The following is a 24635-nucleotide window of genomic DNA, read 5'->3' on the forward strand; positions in this document are numbered from 1 at the left end:
AAATGACTCTATTAGGAAACAACTCGAACTTACATTTCTGTTTTTGTCAATCAATTTTTGTCCTGATTTTTGCGTCTTTTACTGGCTGAGTGAGAATTGAAAAAGATACAACTAGAAAGATCACAACAAAAGTTGTTTTTATCCATCTCGTTTCTAAGATGTCTACCTTTTACAGAATTTCTTTTTAAATTTAAAATGCATATTTTGTTTTAAAGTTAGAAAGACAACTTAAAATGAACAGACGTTAATATATTCTGTCAGTAGAATATTTGTATAAACACATTTATTTATTTATTTATTTATTGAACAAATTCCCAGATACAGCATAATTGTGCCATTTTACACAGGGAAATGTCAACAAGCGGGAAAAAAGAAAAAAGAAAAATAATAAAAAAATAACAACAGTAACATCAATAGTATTAACAAAGAGTGCACAAGTAATATTATTTGGCCAGCACGCGTTTTATTGCTCTTTCAAACACCTGGTAGCTCGAAAAAATGTCCACCTCACTAGTTAGATTATTATAATAGGTCGGTACTCGGTGAAAAAGAGACCTCTGTATAATTGTCAACCTAGGGCGTACAAGATGGAATAGCTAGGTATTCCGGGCTTTGCGAGAAGGCACCTGTAAGGATAGTTGTTGAATTAGGGCTTCTGATCTTAGGTTCCCATTAACAATCTTATAAAGAAACTTCAAATCAGAGTTATTTCTGCGTACTTCCGGCGTCTGGATATTAAGATATCGCAAAATTTCCTCCTTAGGTAATATTCGAAGTGCGGGAACACGAAAACGTACTATTGCAATAAAGAAATTGAGAACAGACTCAAGTCTAGAGAGATGTGTAGGTGCAGCCATGGCCCATATGGGAGAGCAGTATTCGATCTTGGGTGCTATTAGAGTTTTATAGAATGTTGTTAATGATGCCACAGTACGTAGTCCAGTGAATCGGTAAAGAAACCCCAGCATACGCATTGATTTCTTAACTATTGAGGAGATGTGGTCAGAGAACGAGAGTTTCGAATCAAAGATGACACCAAGATCATTATGACTGGCAGAATGTGTTATAGGGGAGTCGTTAATATGGTATTTGGAGGGAACAGGATACTTTTTCAGAGTAATTGTAATACTGTCACATTTCTTACTGTTAAGTTTCAATTGCCACATTTCACACGAGTCTACAAAGTAATTTATGTCTTCCTGTAGGGCAATTGTGTCATGGAAACGTGATATTTCTCTATATAATTTGCAATCGTCAGCAAAAAGCAAAAGGTCACTAGGATTAACTGATAGGTGAGAGTAGAGATCGTCCATATACAGGACAAATAGCAGGGGCCCTAGTACGCTTCCCTGAGGAACCCCCGAGATCACAGGTTGGTGGTTAGAAGTCGCCCCTGAAAGAACAACTTTCTGTTTACGGCCCTTTAGATAGCTGGTGATTAAAGAGAGAAATTTATCATGTACATTAAATCTATTGGAAAGCTTGTGGAGAAGAAGAATGTGACTGACAGAATCAAAGGCCTTGGAGAGATCAAAATAATTGACATCTAATTGAGTATTGTTATTTATACATTGAACTGCACAGGAAAGAAGAGTACTTAAGTTTGTGAGACTTGAGCTTTTCGGTAGAAAGCCATGCTGAGAAGTATGAATGTAAGGCGACGTGAATTTGAGAAGCCTTCTTTGATTATTTTTTCGCAGATAATAGATATTACAGAAAGACGAGATATTGGCCTATAGGAGGATACTTGATCTTTAAGTCCTGATTTATATATTGGGGTCACATGTGCTAGTTTACAGCTGGTGGGATAATATCCTTTTCTGAAGCATCTATTGAATAGGATGGACAAAGGAACTGAAATAGCTGAAGCAATTTCGTTAAGAAAGAGAGAGCCAATGTTGTCGGGCCCAACAGATCTATGTGGAGAAAGCGACTGCAAGAGAACCAAAACCTCACCCGGGGTGGTAGAGAGATCTGATAAGGTGTTAGTACAAATGGGGCGGAGAGGGGGAAAGGCGGTAAATGTTTTACAGAAGTAGTTATTAAAAAGGTCGGGTCTCTGACCATCACTAGCTTCAAAATTCTCGTCATGAACTGTTGCTGGTATGCCGGGAGATTTCGAGCGAGATTTAATTACAGCCCAAAATAGTTTAGGGTTGCTAACAGAAAAATCACCAATTGAGTCCATGTATTCAAAGTACTTACGTCGCTGTACCTTCTTCGTAAAGCTTCTTATTTTAGCGAATTGTTTGTATGTGTAGTCACTCGGATGTGACTTCCATAGATTCCAGGCAACCTTTTTGTTTTTAAGATGATCAGAAAAACGGGACAGAGAACAAAAATAACAGGTCGCATTTAACAATTAAAACTAAATCAGGCCCTCAGAATGCGATAATTGATACAGTAAGTACGGTTTCCCACTGGTAAGCCGACGCCGTTCCCCCTTGGACAAGTCTCATTCCATTCTAGACAATAATAAAAGGAATTTCAGGAAATAATATTCGTTTGAACCAAACAGCATTGATAAAATTTAAAATAGATCACATACATCTACTCATTACTTTAGAGTAATCGACAAGACTATGCCAATAATTATAGGAATTGACTTTCTCCAACGTTCGCATTCCATCATCGATTTAAACAAAAATACAATCTCCTTTAAACGTCCAAGGAAGCCACAGCTACCACTTGAGAGCAAAGAAAATACGCTGTCAGCTTTTACGACTCGGATAGTATCGCAGACAGACCACAATTGTTTGTACATGACTAAGCAAATAACATTACCTCCACGTTCTCATACATTCATACAAGTGACAGGAAAGAAAATAATAGCTGACAAGGAATTCCTGTATGTATCATTGCTTCCTGGAATACGCGAAAAACATAGGTTAAATGATCTCGACCAGAAGATAGAAGTAAACAAAATGACAATTTTCATTTCAAATCCCAGTGGCAATAGCGTCACTTTAAAAAAGAATACACCAGTGGCGGTTCTTGAGGAGGGGCACGAAGTCTCTTTCAACGCCTTAGAATAATCAAATTTTTTAGAAAAAGCATATCAATTTAAGACAAAAGAGGAAACGGAAGAACACCTAAAATACACAAAAACAATTTTTAATAAAGATCTTTTTGACGTTAACCCCGACCTGGACAGAAAGCAAAGACAAGCAGTTTATGACTTATTGTTTAAATATAGAGACGTTTTTACGTATGCCTCTGATGACATCGGATATTTTAGGGGATATGTTCATAAAATTAGGATTTCTAAGTCCGCCGTATTCCACGACCATTCCCCACCTATTCCATTACATATCAGAGGTCAGGTAAACAAACAGATTCAATACCTTATCAAAGCAAAAATAAACAGGCCTACAGACAATAATGAATTTTGCTCTCCATTTCTGGTGCTCAGAAAACCTAATATGAAAGAATTTCGAATAGTTCTCAATCTACAGAAATGTAACAGTTATACCAAATACTTATCGGTGCGATTTCAATGAACAGAGGACATTCTAAACTCTATAAAGGAGAAAACCTTCATAACAACTGTCGATCTATCGAATTCATACTTCCAAATATTGTTGCATCGTAAAAGCCGCAAATACATGACCTTCAATCTTAATCATACCAGAAAATCATACGAATGTTTGAGGTGTACGATGGCCATTGTACATCAAGTCAGAGCTTGTCCCTTGCTACTAGGATGATTTTGGAAGGACTACCAGACAGAATTACAAATTTTGCCGACGACCTTGTCACTAGTTCATATAATTTTTCACAGCACCTGCAGGATTTAGAATTATTATTTCAGAAATTTGGAAACACGATTTTCGGGCATCACCCAAGAAGACACATATTGGCTACCAGGAGCTTAATGTATTAGGACACCTTGTTAGTGGGGAATCCATTAAAATATCTCCAAAGATAGCCAAGAAAACACGAAATTTTAAGAAACCGACTACTAAGCGGATTCTCAAAAGCTGTATTGGCCTATGCTCATACCTTAGAGCGCACATCAAAGAATTTACTATAAAAATTGAGCCTTTCCAGCTATTAGTAACCTCTAGATCTAAATTTAAATGAACAGAGAAGCATGATGCTCTCTTCGAACAATTAAAAGAAGACATATTAAACGCCCCATCACTCGCTCATTTTGACGACTCGCTAGAAATCCGCGTCTATAGCGATAGTAGTCAAACTCAAGTAGGAGGAATACTCGCTTGCTATGACCCAAAAACTGACACTAAGAAGGTGGTTGCCTATCGTTCTAGAAGGCTAACGAAAAGTGAAGAGAAAGCTAGCATATGGCAAAATGAGTTGTATGCTCTCATATACACATTGCACAAATTTCGCTACTTTTTACTAAATCGAAAATTCAATCTATACGTAGACGCAAAGTGTATAGCGACGATGAGCACACAGCTTGACAAAGTCGGAAAATACACAAGATATAAGCTATTCTTAGCTGATTACGATTTTGATATACTGTATTTACCGGGGTCCAAACATCCAGCAGACATCATCAGTAGGCTCGAACAAACCCAATATATTAGGAAAGAAGAGGGAAAAGAAAAAAATGACGATGAAAAGGGCGAAGACTACCATGCTTTTAAATCCAAAAGTCTTCAAGTTAATATTGTAGAAGCAGGAGATAACGAGCTTTTACCAAACATCGCAAAAGAGCGTAAAGATGGCACAATAAATCATTTCTGTTTTAGAGAGGAAGGAACCAGACAAGATCTCCACGGTTAGATCAGCAAGATTTTTTACTCAAAAACGGCATCTTATATAGGAAACAAAACCATCCTGATTATGGCTTACTATATCTCTTATGTATACCGAAATCGCTAGCCAATTTGTGGTTCACAACCTTCCACTGCCAATCGACCAACCCGCATTTTGGGTTTTCAAAATCGTACAAAACCACCATAAAGAAATTTTATATGCCGTATCTCAAAAACTATCTTGCTCACAAAATATGTACGTGCGAGGTTTGCCAACGTGTAAAGAAACTACCCCAAAAGAAGTAGGCCGAACTACTACATCACCCGGTAGGAGAGATAGCAACAACATGGCTATATGACGAACTAGGGCCTTTCCCAAGTAGAGAAGAAAAAATTTATACATACTAGTAGCCACGGAACTAGCCACACGATATGTGATCGCAAAAACAGTACTCGCCATAAACGCGGAAATAGAAGAACACCATACGGAATGGGAAAGATGGTTACCGCACGTTATTTTTGGCATCAATACTTACGTACAAGAGGGACCAAATATTCAGCAAGCTTCTTATTGTTTGGTTACGAACCTAGAATCCCGACAGAATGTACACTCGAACCAAGACAACATATACAAATTGACAGAGATAAACTAGCGACCATCAGGAAGAAAGTACGAAGTAACCTGGAACAGGCGTATAACAAACAAAAGCAGTTTTACGATAAACACCATAGACAGACAATTTATAATCTAGGGGACCTTGTTTTGGTATATTATCCCACAAGAAAGATTTGTTTACCTGAACATTTTACCGTTCACTATGAAGGCCCGGCACGAATCTTGGAGAATTTTAATTCAAACTTATATCGAGTCGAACTACCATCTGAATTCAAGCACAGAATTCAAGACATCGCGGTGGACCGTTTGAAGCCATTCTACACGGACAAACTGAGGGAACATAATTAAGGATAAAGAGGCATAAATCCAAGAAGAAAAATATAACAAAATTCTATTCCATTTGGCCTTTTTTAAAACCCATTGAATAAACAAGTTGGACTAACAAAATTTACAGAGGTATGTATTTGTCCTAGAGAACATTTACTAACTTCTGTTTTTTTAAATTTAATTTAAAAATTCTTAAATTTAAGGGATGGGTCAATGTGTCCCTCCCAAATATGAGAGGAATGCACACGATACTTGTTTCCTATTCAAGAAGATGAGTTCCTAAATTCATTAATATGATAATATGTTATTAAAAGAGGATAAATTAGTTTACTACTGTTCTTTTTGTTATCTAAACACAACATTCTACATCCTTCTCTTCGTAATTCACCTCTTCATTTCCTTTGAGCGTTATACTTTAGATTAAATTAATCTAGTTTCGAGATTTTTAAGAGAGGGGGGGCTGCATCTTGTAATGAAATTTAGAATTATGTAATAGTATATTGTAATTGCTACCGAAGATTGCCCGTGCTGAATTCGTTTAATGGAGTAGCCAGATCAATATTGTCCTGTGAGAAGGCTGGTGTCGTTCTCAGGGTTGATACTTTAATTCGACATGAAGTACCGGTATCCTATGGTCATAGGAACTTAATGGTTTTAATGCTGTGTTGTAGAAAACAAGAAAATCATGGTAGAAAACAAAATAACAATTTTCCGTAGAGTAAAACATTTCGAAGTGAAAATATTCTTCCATTTGGATTGAGAATTGGAGAGAATCATAGGTGGGAAATATAGCTGAACGATAGAAGACAAACAAGGGAAAGAAAATGAATGTCATCCTTCAGGATGAGCCAGAGATAAACGTATACATTTTATATTGAACTTTAAATATGTTATTTGTATTACCTGTAAGAAAGTCAAAATAATGATAGCTTGTTGAAGGAATACAGGCTCTTTGCTGTATTTGACTAATGCGTAGTTTATTTCTTATAGCGAATTAAAAAGTAGTTGCTGTCCAAACCTTGAAAGGCTGGTAAGTATTAATGTTATTTTTTAAGTATTAAATGATATGATACTAAAATATGAAATCTGTCCAGAAAGAAACCGAACTTTATAAATATAATGGTACTTACTTGTTGCGGAAGTTGTCTAGATTTAATTCCTTCAAATAGTTACCTCCGCTATAAATACACAGTTTCCAGCCTATCTTCCACTGCTGGAACACGCTTTCTGAAATGGTCTGGATGTCTCATAACGAATAATATTGTAAAACTCTGTCCCATAAGAAAAGAGTTCTTTTCCAGTAAATAAAAATACTGTCCGGTAGGGGAGTATTCAGATCTATACTGAGCCGGTCAAAGCCTCGACCATGTAAAACTCTGTCCCATATAGGTTGTAGGTAGAGCGTTAATAAAAAGAGTGCCCGGAATCGACTCCCACTGCCGGCTTTTACTATAAAAATTCCAATATAAAAAGTATTTTACAAAAATACTATACATATAATTTCTTTAAGTTTGCAGGGTTAATTATAGGTAGTCTTTGACCGAGAGGACGCAGACAGGATTTTTACAGAGCCCCGAAGCAGGCTAAGAAGAGTGGCGTTAGGGACCCAAAGCTTCGCTGCAAGCAGTGGGTTGGTTAGGTGGCCACAGAGTCCCGAAGCAGGCTAAGCATGTGAGGTTGGGATTCCCGACAAAGCCTCGAATCAGGCTAAGCCGGAAGATAGGAAAGGCGTAGTCCCGAAGCAGACTAAACCAGGAGATAGGAAAGGCGTAGTCCCGAAGCAGACTAGAGGCCTGGGGTTAGGTTACTCCTAATGTTGCGATGCAAACAATAGGAGGGACACCAGAGAACTGATACAGGTTTTCCGTCGTCTCTCAAATTTATAGAGGTCCTCAGACGGTGGTGGCGCTGCTGCTCCGTCGTCGTCGTCTGCTTCGTGGGAGGAGCCAGAAGTCCGTTGTATGCAGGTGATAGTGGATCCATCTGGTGTATAGAATCTTCTTGCCAAACCATGTAGTGGTGTTTGTAAACATTAGCGTGAAGAGTTGTTTATACACAACACCACGTGAGACATTACAGTATTCTCTTCTGTAGATTATAAATGACGAACAGTCAGGGGGAATTCAATTTGGGGAATAGAGAGAAGTCTGCAGGTGCAAAATCAGGTGGTTGGTGTACAACAGTCGTATTGAAAATGAAATGAAATCTTTAAAATTTACGTCCCACGGTTATGCCGGTTAGGTTAAAGGAGACGGTGATGATGAGAGATGAGTGAAATGGTGGAATGAAGAAAGTGGAAGGAAACGGGAGAACCCCGAGAAAACCCACGAGCACGGTGTTTGTCCACCACAAAGCAACAGTCGTATTGTTCTTCACTAAAACCTCTCTAATGAGGAGCACCGAATGGCTAGGAACATTGTATGGTGTTCTACTTTTTCAAGCCTCCGGTCTCTTCTTCCTCACAGGCTCTCTCAAACGACTCAACACTTCTAAATTTTACTCTTTCTTGATGGTTTGCCACGCGGGACGTATTCATAATGAACGGCACCACAAAAGTCAATGAGCATTACTTTAACGTTTTATCGACTTTGACGTGCTTTTTCTCGGGTCTCGGCAAAGATTTATCTACCCATGAAATGACTGTACCTTTAAACGTCGTATCCATACACTTATGTCTGGTTTTCTGTTTTGATGTTTTCCAAGAAGTTATCGTTTTCATTTGCTCGATGTTTAAGATCTTCACAGATTTGAATACTCCTTTCTTTTTTGTTTATTTGTTAGCAATCGTGGAATGAATTTTGCAGCAATACGATTTTTTTTTTTTTTTTTTTTTTGACATTACATGACAGGTTGGTTTACCGATTTCTACCGGGTTTATTTTGCAGACGTCAAACAACGAGTTTTCCGTACAACATCGCACTTTTCTGAGCGTGAATGACAACACATGATGATAGGCGTCCAGATTTGGCCTCATCTTCGATGGAAGTTCTTCCTGCTTTGAAACGCTGAAACTAATCATAACACTAAGTTTGGCTCATACATTCTTTCCCGTACACTTCCTGCAGCATCTTCGACGTTTCTGTAATTGTCTTGACCAATTCGAAACAAAATTTAATGAACACATTCTGCTCTTCGAAGATCTCGATTTTCTAATACCACAAATTCGCTACAAGTAAGGAGCACAACTTCACTCCAACGCTTGCAGCCTCACAGTGACACAAGCCAGGATGATGCATCTCCCGTAAAAATGGTTGATGGAATCTCACTACGCGACGCTGGCAGGCAGTAAGTCAAGGGCAGTTTCGTTGATTGTAGTAATTATTAATATGTCATATGAAACATTTTATAAAATAAAATTGTACTAACCTTGTTTGTATTTCTTAAAATAGTTCCTATATTGTGAATGAATTAATCGATTATAGTTCTTCAGGATTCTCATTGGCTTTAATCATATTATGCAGAAGGTTCTTCACATGCTTATGCTTCAACATTAGTTGTAAATCGTTCAGTAATGTATTGATGCCAAGTAGTGTATTTTTAACGCAGTAACGTATATTTGAAAACCAACTATAATACAGGGAGCTTCAACAAAATTACGTTTATGTAAATGTGATTGGGCATTCCCCACATTAATTGTTATATTATTATTTGTCTTACAGATAATTGAGAATATTAATTCTTTCAGCGATATTCCTCTTACAACGAAATTTACAACAAATCTACCTTTAGTAAATGCTTCGTTCGCAAAAATGTCGATATCCATGGAAAGTTAAGGCGAGTATATGGATTAATGTGTTTGCCAGAACTAATTACTTCACCGATTGATGATAAATGTGTGCACATCACTACTTTAGGGTTTGCAGGTGTTTACAATAGGCTTACATTGGTGGGTGGGTAGAAACAAGCTTACAATGTTTTCAACAATTTAAAAAAAATGTAAAATCAAGAAATGAGGTAATCAGGTGAACAAATAGGTTACCTTCCCACAATTTCCGTGTCTATCGTTTAGAACTGGGAAAATAGGAATAAAACACATCTCAAAGTTAGCGTAAAACCATCTAGGGATCCTGAAAGGTGTTTGACCCAATACGAAAGCTCGGAATCTAATATCAACACTAGATTGGAAAAGCGCATAAGGAAGTCTCGAGACTATAAAGAAGCCATTTGTGGTTATATAAACACTTACAAAAGATCAAACATACGATACAAGATCACAAAGTTTTGTATCATGCTAAATCACTTACTGAAAGCAGTAGTAGGATAAAAACCCTAATCTCAACACTGAAAAAGACAATTTAGACAGAGATTGGGATAATAGTATTATTAACTTCATGAACAAATATTTAATAGTTGCTACTCCGAGATTTCTTCTTAGTAATAAAATCGTTATTGTAAACAGAGCATGGGATATATACAATATTACTTTGAATTTTGATTCCGCATTAAACACAAAATTCTTTTGAGCATGTACGAAGAGTTGTGATAACATTAATACATACAAAATCATATGGTTGCATTAAACTACTCATTGGTTTTACATATACAGAAAGCACAAACCTTTTTTGGTTCCGAGATTTCTTCTAAGGATTTTTATTGTAGATAAATATAATGTTGGAGGACTATAATAAAACTTCCATATATTGAATTAAATTTCTTTCTCACTCCGATATTTCATTTCACAGTGAACACAGATTTTTGGACATTACGATAAATTATGAAAGGATATTCTCCATATCTCCATAGATGTCATCGAATAAATGTTGACTTAACGCTGTCAAGAGGAATTTTGCTGACAAAATTAATATTCTTAATTACCTGTAAGATTAATAATATATAACCAGGTTCCATTTGATTTGGATAGTGCACTATTACACTTACATAAACATAATTTTGTGGAAAGACGCATATGAGTTAAATTTAGGTTACCGCGTTAAAATATTTACTTCTGGTTTTCCACTGATGTTGAATTGAAGCAGACGCGTTTGATAAGAACCTTTTGCATAATATGATTTAAGCCAATTATCTGAATCTTGGAAAAGGTAAATAGATTAATTTATTATTCGAAATATACGAATTACTGCAGTCCTCTAGAAATACAAACAAGGTCAGTACAATTTAATTCGTTGATTGTACATTTTAGTTCAGTTTCTTCCTTGGACTGACCTTACAAAAGCGTTTGGTGTATATTCGTATAAAAAAGAATTTCCGGAGAAGGAGCTGATAAAATGCTTGGAAGCAACTACAATTACCACCCGCGCTGTACCTAATTTCACTGCCACATTTGAATTAACTGAATTATGCCAAATGAAGAGCAATCGCTCACGCAGTGTTGGACAAATTTCAATTGAATTAATAATTAATCTGTAAATTCAACTGTTAGTTCAATTAACAATTAAAATAGTAATAGTTAACTATTAATTGCAGCTGGCCATTAATCAGTGAAAATCAGTTGCAATTAATCAATCAATTAAAAGTAATTGCAATTGAATTCAATCATTGCAGTTGAATGTAATTTACAATTAATTTAATTGTAATTAATTTTCACAACAGTTACTTTCAATTGATTGATTAATTGTAATTGATTTTCATTGATTAATGGCCATCACTGTAGTTGTGTATGTATTACATCGTACAGCTGTGTTCATACATATGTATAGATATATAAATGAAGTGTAAAACTGTTTGACGGTTAATTCTTCCTATATCGCTAGATCGATTTGATAATTTTTGGTACATGAGTGAATTCTGGCCAAACTTCGGTTTGTATTGTGTTAGTTTTCTGGAGTGGCTTATCTTAAGAAGAATTGAGTCATTCGAGCCCAAAGTGCAGTATCTCATGAGTCCTTTAAGTTAGATAGATGAAACTCGGTATATCTCCTCATAAGAAATAAAGGAACCAAGGTTCCAGCAATTTTAAAAATTTCCATTTTAAGGGGAAGCAGAGTGGCCTTTTCTAAGTAAATAAAAATGAATGTAGCGATGTTTAGCGGCCAACCCCTTCTAGACCGCTATATGAATTCGATGACTTTTGGTACATAAGTGGACCATAGCTTAACTTAGGCTTTTATTACATTATCGGCATAAGGGGAAAGAAGGCGCTGGGTGGGAAGAGGTAACATGTAAAAATAATCAAAAACAACCGATATTAGTGTTTAATCCATAGTTGTCGGATGTCATTGAGCTGGATAGTGACACTGCCGATGACGTTTAACTCCAAGTTCAGCCTCATCAGCATGAGGCTAGGAAGGGGCGGAATTTACAAATATTTCAATGACTGTTACACTTTCATTGAAATGCGTATCTACGGCAGGAAGGAGTTAATATTTTCTATAAACCTATTCTTCCAGTCTGAAAAGTGAGCATTTCAGGTAGTAACAGCATAAAAGAACACTCGACCTCTAAAGGAAAAAGATATGAGAAGGGGTGGAGCTGTGAAAAACACGATTTTTGACAAGTCACATGTCTCAGAGAGCAACCTTTGCGACGGTCTATGTAACAAGCAGTAGCGTCATTTCAGATTTTGCCAGGGGGGAGGCAAGATTGTCCACCGATATAAAAAAAAAATACGTTTTTCTTTAGTATATTAGTATGTAATTTACTTTTAAAAAATCACTCTATTACCTGAAATGTTGGAAATCAACATTTTCCGGTTTCAACGTTGATTCTCTTGGAAATAACCGGTAACAGATAGCGACAAGCATTTTTTTTTTTAAAGTCGATTCAGCGTCTCAAGAAAACATCCATTCATCACCTGCAACAAACTACGGAAACCTGAAGTGGTTAAAATTTGCAAGTACCTTCCGTTTCAATGTTGATTTACATAGGGCAAAAACAGTAAAAGATCTCGAGAAACGGTGTTTTGTACTCGATTCAGCGTCCCAAGAATAGGGTCCATCTCCTTTGTAGAGCTTCTGTTCATATTGGAAGTGGTAGAAATAAGTCAATTCCGGTTTCAACGTTGATCGCTGTAGAACAAAAACGGTAATAGATAGCGATAAGCAGTTTTGCTAATAAATAGTGACAAGCGATTTTCAATAATCGATTCAGTGTCTAAGAGAACATACCATCACCAAGTGATATTCATCAATTAGAACTTTCAGTTTCAGTAAAACTTCACAGAGTCAAAAAAAAAAAAAAAAAAAAAAAAGCGAGTAATGGCTGATAAGGATTCAGAATCCGAGGAACGGATTCTGTCTTCGATCTCTTTATTCCATTGCAATTTGTAGCTATAGATAATACTATTTCAAGTATGAGTACTGCATCTACCTAGTTTGGAAGTTACCGTAGTTTCACATTATGAAATGAAACTCACTTCTGATGTTCTTTATTGGTGTCAAGACTTCCATATTAAGTGCAATAAACAATTGACAAATTTCAATAAGCAATATACAATAATGGTAGGTTCTTTTTAACTATTGCTTGCACTGCAAGTCATGTGGTAAGGAACATTACAACTATTCGAGGGAACTCAGCTGCAAAATTAAATTACCTCCTAATTTTAACTTTTCGTAATGATAGTATCTGTTTTTCTAATCGCTGATTTGGTCGACACTCGTTGTTTTACTCGGTCATTACTTTAGCAATCGGTTTTGTCCATAAATTGTGAACATAACGGGCGTATAGAGACCTCCCGAGGGGGATAGACCCATAAACATAATTTCAGAAACCTGTCTTTTCCGCCGCTTTTTTTTTTTTTTTTTTTTTTTTTAAGGGCTCGAGGTAATGGCCGTTATCCAGCATTTCATATAAGTACCTTATTTCAAATATGTAAAACATTAACGACAAGTGAACAACGTAATATACACATATCTTCTTATCTTCATTTTTAGAACTGGCTTCAATTGCTCCTTTGCAATTGACATTTAACATGGTGACCAATTAACAATTAACAATCTACTTTAATTTCAAATTTTGTAATTGAATTTAATGGGAATTGATACTAATTGCAAATTAAACTTAATTCCAGTTGAAATAATTGTAATTGATTTTCATTGATTAATGCCCAACACCGCATTCATGTTACTTATCACGAGTCGAGAAAACGTTCAAGATAAAAGATTAGTATAATTTATTCAGATTTGTTCTGGAGTGAAACGTGGTACCTCCCAATTGAAGAAACGTCAGTGAAACTAGGTTGCAGTGATTACAGTGCCATCTATGACGAATCGAGAAAATGTTTTGATTAAAATTTACCTTTTTTTTTCGTATAATCCGTAGCTGCAATAAAAGAAAATGGGGTCCCCTTTAAGTTTCCAAAGTTAACTTCACCACACCCCAGGGGGGCGAAAGGGCTAATTTTATCAGATGTGAATTTCTTCCTCCAAAATATTAACTTTTCATTCGAACATTTTTTTTTCATCCGATGCTCTTATACACCTGCATATATATAGGGATAAGGTAAAGACAAAACGTATAGGCCAACCTGGGTGCATAAATGTTTCCTTTCGACACTATGACCAGCCGAAAAATTTGTCGGAAAAATGGAAAAACAGGCATAACTCTACAGCAAAATGTCGGGTTGAAGTAAGGTAAAAGGGAATATCCATTAATTTTAGTCATGAGTTTCATTAAGGCAAAATTTGATGTGGTGCGGGAGCGGCGCAAAGATGATCCTAAAGAAATCCTGGGATATTTTATCGAAAGCTTACTGAGAAAAATTGACTACAATCAAGTACATTACTTCAACGAACAACAGAACATTATACACTGTGCAAGTTAGAAGAACATTCTAAGAATTTGAAAGAAGGGAAGATAGTCTGATTGATCTTACTTGTCTCAACGCAGAACAAACCCTTGGAAGAAGAATGCATCTCTGATAGACACACACTTTAAGTGTGTGACGTATCATTTATGAAAGACGTTGAAATTTGTATGTTGCGTGAGAAAGTGCAGCTTTTGTAAGTTTAATTATTAAAAATATCTTGTGTTTTACGAACAATCCTTTAATTTCTTTTTCTCTTTTTTTAATTGTAGAATATATTCGTAGTGAGTTTAAATTTCTAAACTAATTCACTATTGAACTTCGTATTATACGTCATTTTAACTTTCTTTATTATATATGTTACCTGACTTGTCTTTTTCTTTCTTACTCTCATAAAGTTCCGCTAGTAGAAGTCTCATAGACACGTTTCGTTCGCGGTATTCGTGTACTTTTTATGCCCTAACTAGCTGAACCTGCGCTCTCTACGCAGCGCATCATTCACATATGAGCATGAATCTTCTTGTCATTCCTCATAACATCTATACATGTTCCTTTACCGACACAAGTGAAAGACATCTTGATGAAAATCTGCAAGGATACCATAAAGAGAGATTTTTCGATTAGTTTTTCAATATCTGGCACCGTTTGCAAGATTGAGCCTACTTTCGGTTGGAGTTTCTAATTCATGTATGATCAGTGTTTTCTTTCTTCTTCCATGCAGGATGTAATAAGCAAATACATTACCCACACAATTGATTATAATGTCAGTTATATATGGTATTCATTGGGCAAAACATTCCAAACAATAAAGATTCATCTTAGCCTGGTGAAATGGTTATCCTTCATTTTTCATTATTATTTGGCCATGAAACAAACGCCTGAGACATATACAACCCCAATATATAACTATGTGGTGTTGGAATTTATAATGCGTAGGATATCATGCTTTAGTTTTTTTTTTTTTTTTTTTAATTTCAAAACTTCCAGTGTACCCGTAAAAATGTAATAAAGAAATAATGGTCATGTTTTTAAATACTGAATTAAACTGGACAATCTACGCAAAATTTGCAATCGATCAATGAAAACGTCATGTTTCTAGAGCCTGTAGTTTCCGAGATCTCATTGTCGAAAGGATTGGCCACAAACATATAAACGTCCACATACATATAGTTTAGAAAAACTCCAAAGATGGCAGCACAATTTATTTGCATTGATTTTGGAGAAGGCTTATTAAAATACAAAGGCTTTGAACAATAATTATAAAACATAAACTTTATTAAAAAGATATATTTAAATAATTTATTTAAAGTACACATACTTTAATATATTTGTCTTTTTTAAACGTGAAATCACAAATAACCGTAGATCAAAGGTTTGAAATCAAAAGTTAGAGGTTGGAGCTCAGCCACTTTTATTGCTATTGTAGCATTTTAATAGATAGATATTCACGATGCCATGAATTATGTAGAAGTTAAGAATCAATGAGAACACCAGCGAGAAATAGGAGGACGAGCGTCCGCCCTCGGTGACAACATCTACCCCTAGTTTATCATACACATTATTTACATATCTATCAGAATCAAAGTTCTTCCTCCAAAATGGGCGCACGGTAACTTAGTGGCAGAGCTACTTCGTTCGATCCCAGACAATAAAATGTCGTGATGAACAATATAGTATTCGTTAGTTTTCTCAGGATAATGCTGTTTTCTCCTATACTTTCATTTCACGTATTCTTTCGCAATAATTAGCTTTCATTTATCATCTGTCTTCATTATTGGATCAGATTTGAATTTAGCATTCCTTTCGGCAGCAAGGCGGTATGAGATGTGGAGCTACAACTTAACGTGGTACCAAAATCTCATACGCTCCTCCTGTAATCGAATCCGAGTTTTCCACGCCAAAGCCGCGTACGCTACCTAAATAACCGTGAGTGACCTCTCGTTTTTTCATTAGCCTACAGGACATAAAAGTTAAACGTTATAGTCTTCGTATCATTTCAATTCTTTCTCCGAGAGTTTATTCTGTACTGAGACAAAGTAAATCAAACATGTGTCTCTCTCCTTCTTTCGAGTTCTAACAATGTTCTTCTAACTCGGGTGTCGTTCTGCGACTTTTGTTCGTTGAAATATTGTATATAATTGTAGTCTTCTGTTTCTTTTTAGTAAACGTCTGATAAAATACCCTAGAAATTATTCAATTTCTTTAGTGGTCGCGCTTGCACCGCCCCTGTATCACATGGACTTGTGCATTAAATGAAATCTACGACTAAAAATAATGGACATTCCCTTTTACTCGACTTCGATCCGACATTTTGTTGTGGAATTATTGCTGTTTTTCCATTTTTCCGACAAATTTTCGGCTGGTCATAGCTTCGAAAGGAAGCATTTATGCACCCAGGTTGGTCTATAATTGCCTTATCTTGTCAGGAATCACCTGCCAACCATTGTTGGTGCTGTTTTGGAACACACTATATATATATGAGTGTGTTTGTGTGTCAGTCACTCACTCACTCACTCACAAGTGGCATAAATCGGTGAAGCGTGAATCATATATGTAGAACTTGTAGAAAGAATGCTATAATGTGATAAAAAAAAAAAAAAAAAGTTTTTCCTTAGCTTCGGAGCATAGACGTGGGACGTTAAACTCAAAGAACAACAACAAGAAGGAAATAACAGGAAAAGAAACACGTGAATAGAAGAGGAAAAGTTGCACTTTTATACAAAAATAGTAACTTACACTGAGATCACTGAGACTTATGATCCCAATCATAACAGAAGAAATGAAGTATTCACTAAAAGAGTGTGCGATCACTAGAACTACGACTTTTAGTGTAAAAAGTTACTCAAATTATTTGCTGGAATGAAAACTATCTTAATTAATAATTATAGGATCACAAAACATAATTTTAATATTTTTGTACCAAATTCTATATGTCTAGATATTTGATTACTTGAAAAATGTTTTTAAATTAAACATAATTGGCTTTATGCAGGGTCGTTTTGACATATGATTAGCGTCATACTAAAGACCTGACTACTGCTGGAAATATATGTTAGTCGAACACTTTAGAATGGCACTAATCGCTCGTCAGAACGACTCTGCATAAGGCCCAATTCGTCAGACAGGGAGAAGTAGGAAGAAAAGAATAATTAAAGAACAGAATAATAATTATAAAGCGTCTATGTTGTTTACAGAATGACGTGACTTCATTCACATATATATTCTATCTAGTTGGAGTGATTGGAAGATAGAGATGGAAATGGATTACGAGTCTTACTTGAAAAGTTTTCCGAATGACATGAAATTAATTCACGTTTTGAAAATCGAGTTATTTTTCAATTTATTCTTTCTTGACACTGATACACCTAGCCTAACGATGTTTGAGAGACTTACTGACTGCGAAAATCAAATTCCTCTAAGCTTGCAAAATACTCCTCCCATTGAATCTATAAGCTCTTCGTTTGAAGAAAATCGAAGACCATCAAAATATGTTTTTATTTCCAGGAAGAGTGAAATTCGTATGAAGCCAAATTGTTAAATAAGGTGGATTTAAGAGCAAACCGTAGCTCGGTTGATTGATTTTGATCATTGCAACGACACTCGTATGAGGGCAAGATTCTTTATTTATATAAACCCGGGTTATTTTCTCTTATTTTTTTCCTGCAGTTGAACCAAAAAATCTTTGCATAGTATTCAATGGAGACAGTCTTACTAGGTGGAAATCCCAGAAAACTCAGTTTTCACGTTTTCACGTAATGACATTTTTTGGAAATGGAAGTGACAGAATGTTTTCAATGTTCTTATTTATTGCTTTTTTTTCTGGAGTTTATAGTGTTTCCTGTTTCATCGGTGGTTATAAATTGACATATAAAATCAGTTAGATATTTCTTTAAACGGACGGAGTTGTCTTTTAGAGGTTTGCATCTATTTATTTATGCTATACAAAGTTAATTAAATACAATCTACTAAATTTAGATACTTAACTTAATAATCATCTATCTTGTGCATTTTAAATCCAAGTATGCTTTAATCTTTTCTGGTGTTTCTTATAGGATGACGTAGATGTATCTAATATAAAACCTGCTGTTGTTGTGAAGACTCCACAGTCTGGCAGGACCACTCCACAATCTGGTAGAACCACTCCACAGTCTGGTAAAACCACTCCACAACCTGCTAAAACAACTCCACAGCCTGGTAAAACCATTCCACAACCTGCTAAAACAACTCCACAGCCTGTTAAAACGACTCCACAACCTGAAAAACCAGAACCAGCAAAGATAGATGAAGCTTCAAAGAGCTTCAAAGAGGAATTGCCAGTGGGAAGGAAAGAATTTTTGTGCCGTGTGGAAGGACAGAAATTTGTTAAGAGATTTACAGAACACTTTTTTACATTGTATGATTTTGGTGGACGAACTCTTATGGAGGATCTGTATCATACATCAGCAACATTTTCTCTCACATTAACTTACAAAGCGACAGGGTTTAAAATAGACCCATGGTAAGTATGACTGTTAATAACATTATAATTATTGACCAACTACCTGCAATCTGTTCCAGTCGTGAAGCTATAATATATGCATGCACAATTTGCTTCGAAAATGGCTGAATCTGTAGAAATACGCGGCATGTGCAGTTTGCGGTGTGTAAAAATGTGAGATATATCCCCTTAAACTGATACAAAGTTAAAACAAAGTACGGTAACGCTGGACACGAGCAGCGGGATCCACTTGTCTTGTGTAGTTTCTCCCACTGGTATCACATATGCTGTAGTTGCTGCGTCTGCGCCTGGGCGATTCAAATACCTCATGTGGTTACCTCAAACATCTACACAGGTTTTATTTTATTTTATTTTATTTATTTATTTATTTATTTATTTATTTATTTATGGCCTTCACTTCTCTTCCAATTCTTCCGGTCTTACCTACGACAGACGAACTTGCCTCTGCCTTTTTTCTCTCCATTACTTTTTATTTGTCGTAATTCTCTCTCTTCTGCTGGGCTTTAAAACCATCATATTGAGGTGAAGCACTATAAGCATGTATCAAATTACTTAAAGCATTCCTTTACTATCTTTTCTCTTTTATTTGTTTATTTATTGTACAATTAAAATAAAACAAAATATCCTATAATAAGAGATTAATTAGTATTAAAAAATCAAAAGAAGCAGTTCTTCTTGCTCTTCTTTTTTTCTGTCATTTATTAAAAACTATATGAGTTTCTATTTTGTTGGTTCTTCATGGTGTTATTCTTTTCTTCACTACCCGAGATTTTTTTAAAAAAAAAACCTAAAATATATAAATATAAAATAGACAAGAACAGAAGTGCAATAACTTTATGCTCTTCACTGTCCGTTTTCGTATCTTTGTTGCCCTTTATCGTCTTTTTCCTTATTTTCTTGTTTCTTTTCCTCTTATTTCGTTGTTGTTGCACTAACACTCACTAAATCACGTACACGATCGAAATGGTAATAGGATGGACTAAATATACACCAACAGCTAATATGTAGATAAAAGATCAGGTTTTCAAGATGTCTAAGTATTTTCCAGAATCTTATTTAGTCTATAACAGAATTCAGTTTGAGCGTTTTAGTTTGTATTTCGTAGTATCTTTAGGGTTGATGTTTTGACTTATATTTGTCTCCTTGCCCTTCTTTACATCATTTCTTCCATATGTTCTGCCAGCTTTTGAAAATTCTTTAATTTTATCCTGTCTGTTGTGATACCGTGTCTCTCATTCTTTAGATTATTTTTGATACTTGTCATATCCCCATTTGTAACAAATTGCATGCATTCCCAAATGAGATATATTCTGGTGTCTAGTCTTGACCGTAGATACATTTTTGATTCTTGATTCTATTCTTAATCATGTTAAGTAGGACTTGAATTGCCAATGTCTATAATTTTGTTAATTCCTTATTTGTATAACAGGTTTTTATTGCCATTCTTAGTAATTGGAAGTGTGTTGGCTCCTGTTATGCAGGTATTTGTAGAGACTCAGTTCCTTTTTTGTAACACCTAATGTTCTGCATAAAACACCTCTTTGCACTCTGTTTACCATTTGTCCGAGTTTAATGTTTATAAAGAATGTATGGCACCAGACACTTGTACGAAAGATCAAAATTGGCATTATCACTGACTTGTAAATTTGAAGGATTTTCGTAGGTATTTGGTAGTCTCTCTCCGCAGTTTTTAGCAGTTTATGAACCACTTATTTGAGTTTTGTTTGTCACGTCTTCAATATGCTTTTCATAATTTAACTTGTCTCATTTCAAACTCCCAGATATGTACAAAGGTATCAAAAAATAAGGTGAATTTGTCTCTAAAACCCAGAGTTTTTTATATAGCTAAACAATTTTGTTAATGTTGCAGATACCAAGGTGAGGGAAGTCTGACGGCAGTTACAGCCTTCTACGCCAACCCATCTGGTACCTAGAGCAATTTAAAGATGACGCATCGACTTGAACATTATTCCAAGGATGAGGTGCACGAAGTTATTAGTTTTTTATGGGTTAAGGGACAGGAACCTTCTAACATTCATCGAGAATTTGTGGAGGTCTGTGGACAGTGTATGTCATGTCGCAGAAACAAGTGTAAGTGTGGTGCAATGCATTCGCAAGTAAGGTTGTGACAGATGATGACAGAAATGGCAGACTAGCAACATCCATCACCGACTGAAACGTGTGTGACGTCGATGCGATGATTCGTGAAGACAGAAGAGTAAGAAAAATGAAATGAAATGAAATCTTTGAGTTTTACGTCCCACGGTTATGCCGGTTAGGCTAAAGGAGACGGTGATGATGAGTAATGAATGAAATGGTGGAATGAAGAAAGTGGGAGGAAACAGGAGAACCCCGAGAAAACCCACGCACTCGGTGTTTGTCCACCACAAAGTTCACTTGGGCTGGGATCGAACCCAAGACCCCAAGCATCAGAGGTGAACGCTCTACCACTGAGCCACCGCGGCCCGCGACAGAAGAGTGAGGTTGCATGTCATTGTAGATGCATTGCAAATCTCATATGGTTCAGTGATGAGTATCGTCCACGACCAACTTGGCTTCAGAAAGTGTGTGCCCGGTGAGTGTCAGAATATCTGAGTGAGGACCAAAACCATTTTCGAATGGGCATTTGCTTGACCCACCTCACACGATATACCCACGAAGGAAATCCGTTCCTTCATCGTATCATAACGAACGATGAAGCCCCAGTACCCCTATGGACACCTGAATCAAATCGCCAGAGCATGACATGGAAACCGCTCGTCACCACCATCCAAGAAATTCAAGATCACAACATTTGCCAAGAAAACAATGGCTACTGTGTTTTGGGATTGTCAGGGTATTATTGATGTTGAATTTCTGGCAAAGGGTACGAGCGTTACTGCGGGCTCGTACTGCCAAACACTATACAAACTGAAAGCAACCATACATCAGAAACGAAAAGAAGCGCTACGAGAGGGGATGTTCTTAATGTATGGTAACGCACGACCACATGCATCCCAACAGATCCTTACATACATCATGAGTTTCAAATGGAAAATTCCCGACCATCCTAGGTATAGCATGATTTAGCCTTTTACGACTACTATTTGTTTGGATCCCTAAAGAAACACCTCCGCTCCGTGGGCGGGGTTTCGAAACACTGGAAGAGGCACGACAGGCTACGCTTACCTGGTTAGAAAACCTGGAGCAACATTTTTTGAGAAAGGCATAGACGATGTGGTGTTACATTGGAATGCATGTTTGAACAGAAATGATTTCAATGTCGAATGTTCATGTGATACCAATGTGTCAAACGTGATACAGTTTCAAATATATATATATATATATATATATATATATATATATATATATTTGGTCTAGGAATTAATTCGTGCGGTTGGTACGCACACATTGAAGCTGTAGTACAAACACAAAATACATAAATACCTTAAGAAAAATATTGTCCATCGCTAGCCACCACTTTCGCCCATCTGTCAGGCAATGTACGGATTCCGTGGCGAAAGAAGTCCTCATCCTTGGAAGCGATCCAGTCAGAGACCCATGTTTCGATATCTTCTGAAGAAGTAAACCGCTGTCCAATCAAATCGTTGTTCATGCAATCGAACAAGTAGTAGTCCGAAGGAGCAACGTCTGGTGAATACGGCGGGTGGGGTAAAACTTCCCATCCGACATTTTCTAAATATGTTTTGACCGGTTTTGCGACATGTGGGCGAGCGTTATCATGTTGAACAATAAGTTTATCATGTCTGTTCTCCCATTCTGGTCGTGTTCTGGCCAGAGCTTGCTTCAAACGCATTAATTGTCGTCGATAACGTTCTCCATTCATAGTTTCACCCGGTTGCAGCAGCTCATAGTACACCACACCTTTCATATCCCACCATATGCACAGCATAACCTTTGCACAGTGAATATCTCGTTTTGGTTGTGATGGACCTGGTTCACCTGGTTTCACCCAGGCCTTTTTTCGTTTAGGGTTCTCGTAATGGATCCACTTCTCATCACCCGTAATAATTCGATGCAGAAACCCCTTTCTGCTCTGTCGTTGAAGCAGCAATTCGCAAATGGTTTTTCGTCTTTCAACGTCTGTGTCTTTCAATTCATGTGGAACCCAATGTGACATCTTTGAATCATTCCCATGGCTTTCAAGCGTTTGGAGACTGTTGTTTGATCAACGCCTAATGCTGCTGCAAGTTGTTCCTGCGTTTGACACGAATCCTGCTCGAGCAATGCTGTCAATTCTTCGTCTTGAAATTTTTTTGGCTGTCCAGCTCGCTCTTGGTCTGCCAAGCCGAAATCACCACTTCTAAACCGTGCAAACCACTTCTGACACGTTCGCACAGCTAGAGCATGGTCACCATACACTTCCACCAAAATACGATGACTTTCAGTCGCACTTTTCTGCATGTTAAAGTAATGCAGCAGGACACCCCGCAAAAACACTTTATCAGGCACAAATTGCGCCATGTTCACTTAACTACAAACTGGTGTTGTTGACGCCTTAATCCACTGCCCTATACTACGAACGATACGCGATGACAGGGGTTTGCAACACATGTGTGGATACACGGAACTGTGGGACGCTCCGTTCGGTGCGCCATCTCTTGTCCACCCGCACGAATTAATTCCTAGACCAAATATATATAATATATATATATATGCTCTTTTTATCAGTAAATCGAAAATTCACCCTGCTTTTTGATACGCCTTTGTAAATTCTTTTGCAATTTCAGTTTTCTTATTTGATATCTTTAGAATTGAATTTCTTCTTAGTCTTTGTCCAAATATTGTGAACTTTGCTTTTGTTCTTGAGAATGCAAGGTGGTTGTTCTTACACCAGTCGTGGAATCTTGGTAATACAGTGAAACCTGTCTTCAGCGGAATCGAGCGGGACTCGCAAAAATTTCCGTTAAAGACAGGTTTCCGCTTAATGGAGGTAGACCTTTCCGTTAAAAAAATATATATGCTTATAACGGACATAATGAGAAAATATATTGATGTACGCAACTTGTTCAATTACAGTACTTTTTCCTTCTACGGATTAATACCCAAAAAAACTTAAAATAAACACAAAATATGCTGTGCACATTTTCCTTTATTTTTCCCAATAGTCAAGCAGGATTTTTTGCATACATTGCTACTACTTGGCTGCGGTATACTTCAGGACACAGAAAAGCTTTCTCTGGAATTTTGAAAGTCCTCTGAACTCTTTCCTCCTTGTTTTCACGACACGTGATGGAGATATATAACTTCTGCTTTACCTCAATTCCTTTTTTCCAGAACTTTGTTTTGTCAGTTTTCTTCTCATTTTTGTTGGCTGTCGTTAGTTGCTACACAAGCGGAACAGAAGTACGCCTACAAAGAAGACTAACAGCTGACATGCTACGTAGGACTAGCGAAAAATTGTGGGAGCTGAATATGAGTAGTGATTGACGAAGGTCAACACAGCCCATAAAGATTTAACAAAAGAACGAAGTATTTATCGCAGACAGTATATGTTTACCCTCTCACAGGATGTTTAAAAATTTTCTAAACGATGTAGTCTGAAACTCAGAATTTTCCGTTAAAGATTTATTTTGCTTTCCGTTGTCCGCATAACACAGTTTCCGCTTAATGAAGGGACTTTTACATGTCTTTTACTCCAAAATCCATGGGACCATGAAATATTTCCCTTTAAGACAGTTTTCCGTTTAATAAAGGGCCCGTTGAAGGCAGGTTTTACTGTATTTTATTTCCCTTTTGTATTAGCTCGTATCTCGAGGATGCAGAAGA

The 24635-nt window shown here is 36.6% G+C and overlaps 1 protein-coding gene across 2 annotated transcripts in view; it reads left to right on the top strand.

Annotated features, from left to right (window-relative positions):
• Positions 1 to 24635, top strand: part of LOC145694952 (nuclear RNA export factor 1-like) — a 144677-nt gene that overhangs the window by 93679 nt on the left and 26363 nt on the right. For both annotated transcript variants that reach the window (XM_081771755.1, XM_081771753.1), the window contains exons 9-10: positions 6658 to 6697; positions 18421 to 18866. In XM_081771755.1, the coding sequence (XP_081627881.1) occupies positions 6658 to 6697; positions 18421 to 18866 (486 nt within the window). The remainder of the gene's footprint in view (positions 1 to 6657; positions 6698 to 18420; positions 18867 to 24635) is intronic.

This window comes from Thermobia domestica, chromosome 9 (genome assembly GCF_964235325.1).
Source record: "Thermobia domestica chromosome 9, izTheDome1.hap1.1, whole genome shotgun sequence".
Lineage (NCBI taxonomy): Eukaryota > Metazoa > Arthropoda > Insecta > Zygentoma > Lepismatidae > Thermobia > Thermobia domestica.